This window comes from Saprolegnia diclina, assembly GCF_000281045.1.
Source record: "Saprolegnia diclina VS20 unplaced genomic scaffold supercont1.91, whole genome shotgun sequence".
Taxonomy (NCBI): domain Eukaryota; phylum Oomycota; class Saprolegniomycetes; order Saprolegniales; family Saprolegniaceae; genus Saprolegnia; species Saprolegnia diclina.
In genome coordinates, this window is record NW_008246158.1 from 146,093 (window position 1) to 148,782 (window position 2,690).

Consider the following 2,690-nt stretch of genomic DNA (forward strand, 5'->3'; position numbering starts at 1 on the left):
GCCTGGCTAAAACGAGCGATATGCAACCGCCAGAGACCGTCAAGATCGCTCACTGCTCGATTGCATAATTACGAAGTGCAGCGGAATGGCGGATATCTCTGTTGAGATAGTGCAAGCAATAAATTTGTGTCGAAATTGGAGAAGATGCAGCTACAAGCATTCCAAATAGCGAGTATATACAAGGTGTGAGCTATGGTGTGTGTTTGGCAAAACCGTGCAAGACAGAACGGTGCTGCTGGAGTCCATCTGCAGCCGCATTGCGCAGCGCTTTGCGACCCTTCGAGTACGACGAGGTATTTTAACCACTAGGCAACAAACACAACTCAATAACGAGTTCACTCATTTCCGATCTAGTGTTCTAGATATGATCTTCTCATATCATCCGCGCTGCTTGGCCTCAGCATCGTACAAATGGGCGATTCGCGCTTCTGGTGTCTGGTGGCGCCACGTCACAGGAACGACCATCGAGCGCATGTGATTAGTCCACGAACGTGCAGATGAGGAATGTATGCTGAAACCGACGTGTCGGATCGCAACACCGAAGCCATGGCCCATGACTTTCGCCGTGCAATGCCTCGATCACATAAGTCTAAAATGTATTAGAATACACCTGCATGCCTCCACGAAGTCCCGTTGCCTCCCCTCCCTCCGCCGGCGCCATTAGTCGCCGCGTGCGGCGTCGGTTCTACTGGTATGTGCTCGGCTGGTATCCGGAATTGTTCGGATGCGGGCTCAAACGGCGTCGTTTAAGTCTGACGACAACTTGCACTCTATTCTCGGGTGGTCTGAGTGCACTGCGTGCGACCTCGCGATCTATGACTCGGCGAGTGGGTTCTACCACGGCTGAGCTCACTCCGAACGACCAAGTGCTGGTGCCATCTCCAGGCATATAGGCGCAAGCTACGTACGCGACGATGTTGACTTCTTTGCATCCTTTTGTGCTCATTTGATGGCAACCAAGGACGTTCAATTGAGGATACGACAGAATTATTGCAGCTGCTAATTATCATTGAGGAGGGGCACGGCCGCCATAAAGTCGGGCTTGGTCGTTTGCGGCATCAGATCCAGCGGTATCGCAAAAATCCGCCAGGTCTTGATATCGAGAACAATCAGGCGCGAGTCGCTATAGCGCAGCGTAACGAGTCCGTCGAGCACAGCGGACGCACGGTCCACGTAGTACAGATTCTCGCGCAACCACATGTTGGGTACGAACAAGTACTTGGCCCCGGACGATAGAAAGAGCGACGTCAGCGCGCTCGACGGCTCGTCACGCAGCCAGCGCCGCGCGATCGCAAACGAAACAATTTGAGAGACCAAGACGGCCACGGCCAGCAAGAGCATGCGCTGGAAACTGCCGATGTGGATCGTACCAGCTGTGCACAAGGCATCGGCGTCGACTTGGCTCAGATGACACGTCAACGCTATGGACGAGACGGGGGCGACGGGCGCTGCGAGCGTCAAGACACCGGAAAAGGTCCAGACAACAAAACCGTTGGGCGTGATGTAGTACGCGGTGTACGCGCCCGTCACAATGAGAAAGATGTCGTTGACGATCGTAATCAGCCACGTCACTTCGTTGGCCGCCAATAATGTCTTGTACCACGGATCTTGCACTGTTACCAAGTAACTGGAATACCCCGAGTATCGCAACTGCACCGTGGCAGTCGAGAGCACAAGGATGGCCGTCATACTTCGGAGCAGCAAGAACGGTCGGCCGACCCAGACAATGCCGCCGACGCGGCCAAGCTCGAGCATGTTCCAGCCCTCAAACTGGCCCCGCGTGACAATAATGTACACAAACGCCAGCGACGCGATCGCAATCATGACGCCGGTCACGTAGAGAACACCCGAGCGGAGATACCGGGCAATGTTATCGGGTACCTCCCAGGGCTGCGTGGGCTGCGACAGCGGCGTTTGGAGGTCAGTCACCAACACCAGCGTTTGAGTATCACCTTGAAACGAGATCACTTCCCGATAGCCGAACACCCAGTCGTAGAGGAAGAGCCAACCAAAGAAGCTAAAGTCGCTTTCTGTCGCATCGAGCAGATTGGTCATGCGCAGCTCAAGGGGCGCGGTCAACGACGTGCGAGCGTAGATCATGAGCGAAATGTTCATGGCGCGGACTCGCGTTGCCATGACCGCCATGGCAGAAGCCAAGGGCGGTGGGACCTGCATGTAGTCGCGGATGTACGCGCTCGTTGTTGGCAAGTACACGCGACATTGTGTAGTAAACGACGGGTCGAGCGCGCATACGGCCGTCAAGTTGCTGCTCGTGGACGTGAGATTCGCAAGGAGGCTGCCGAGAACGTATTGCTGACGCGTCGGCTGCAGCTTGGCAGAGACGCCTGTCGCGACCAAGCAAATAGCGTCAAAGGAGAGGAGACTTGTGAGACCCAAATTGGTTTTTTGGCCGGAATTGAACTCGGTACAGAGCGGCGACCCGCCGTACGTGAAGACTCCGGTGGACAACCACGCTTTGGGCGCAGGGCGGGAAAGATCCAGCGGTGTAATGTTGTAGTAGGCAGCTTGAGCGCTGAGGTTCCCAGCGAGCGGAGCCCGCGTGAGCTCCAACAGCGTCGACATGAGCTCCTGCAGGTCGGTTGGCGGCGGTACATAGACCATGTCGATCGAGCCAAAGGGCCCGAGGTACGACGAAACGAGTTGTAGTCCTTGCGACAGTGGGGACGCCA

At 55.8% G+C, this 2,690-nt stretch overlaps 1 protein-coding gene across 1 annotated transcript in view; it reads right to left on the reverse strand.

Annotated features, from left to right (window-relative positions):
* Positions 1-950: 950 nt before the first annotated feature.
* The window catches only part of SDRG_15423 (hypothetical protein), a 3,465-nt gene continuing 1,725 nt past the window's right edge, over positions 951-2,690 (reverse strand). Inside the window, exon 2 of the mRNA XM_008621594.1 lies at positions 951-2,669. Coding sequence (XP_008619816.1) covers positions 1,000-2,669 — 1,670 coding nt within the window. The 3' untranslated portion in view covers positions 951-999. The remainder of the gene's footprint in view (positions 2,670-2,690) is intronic.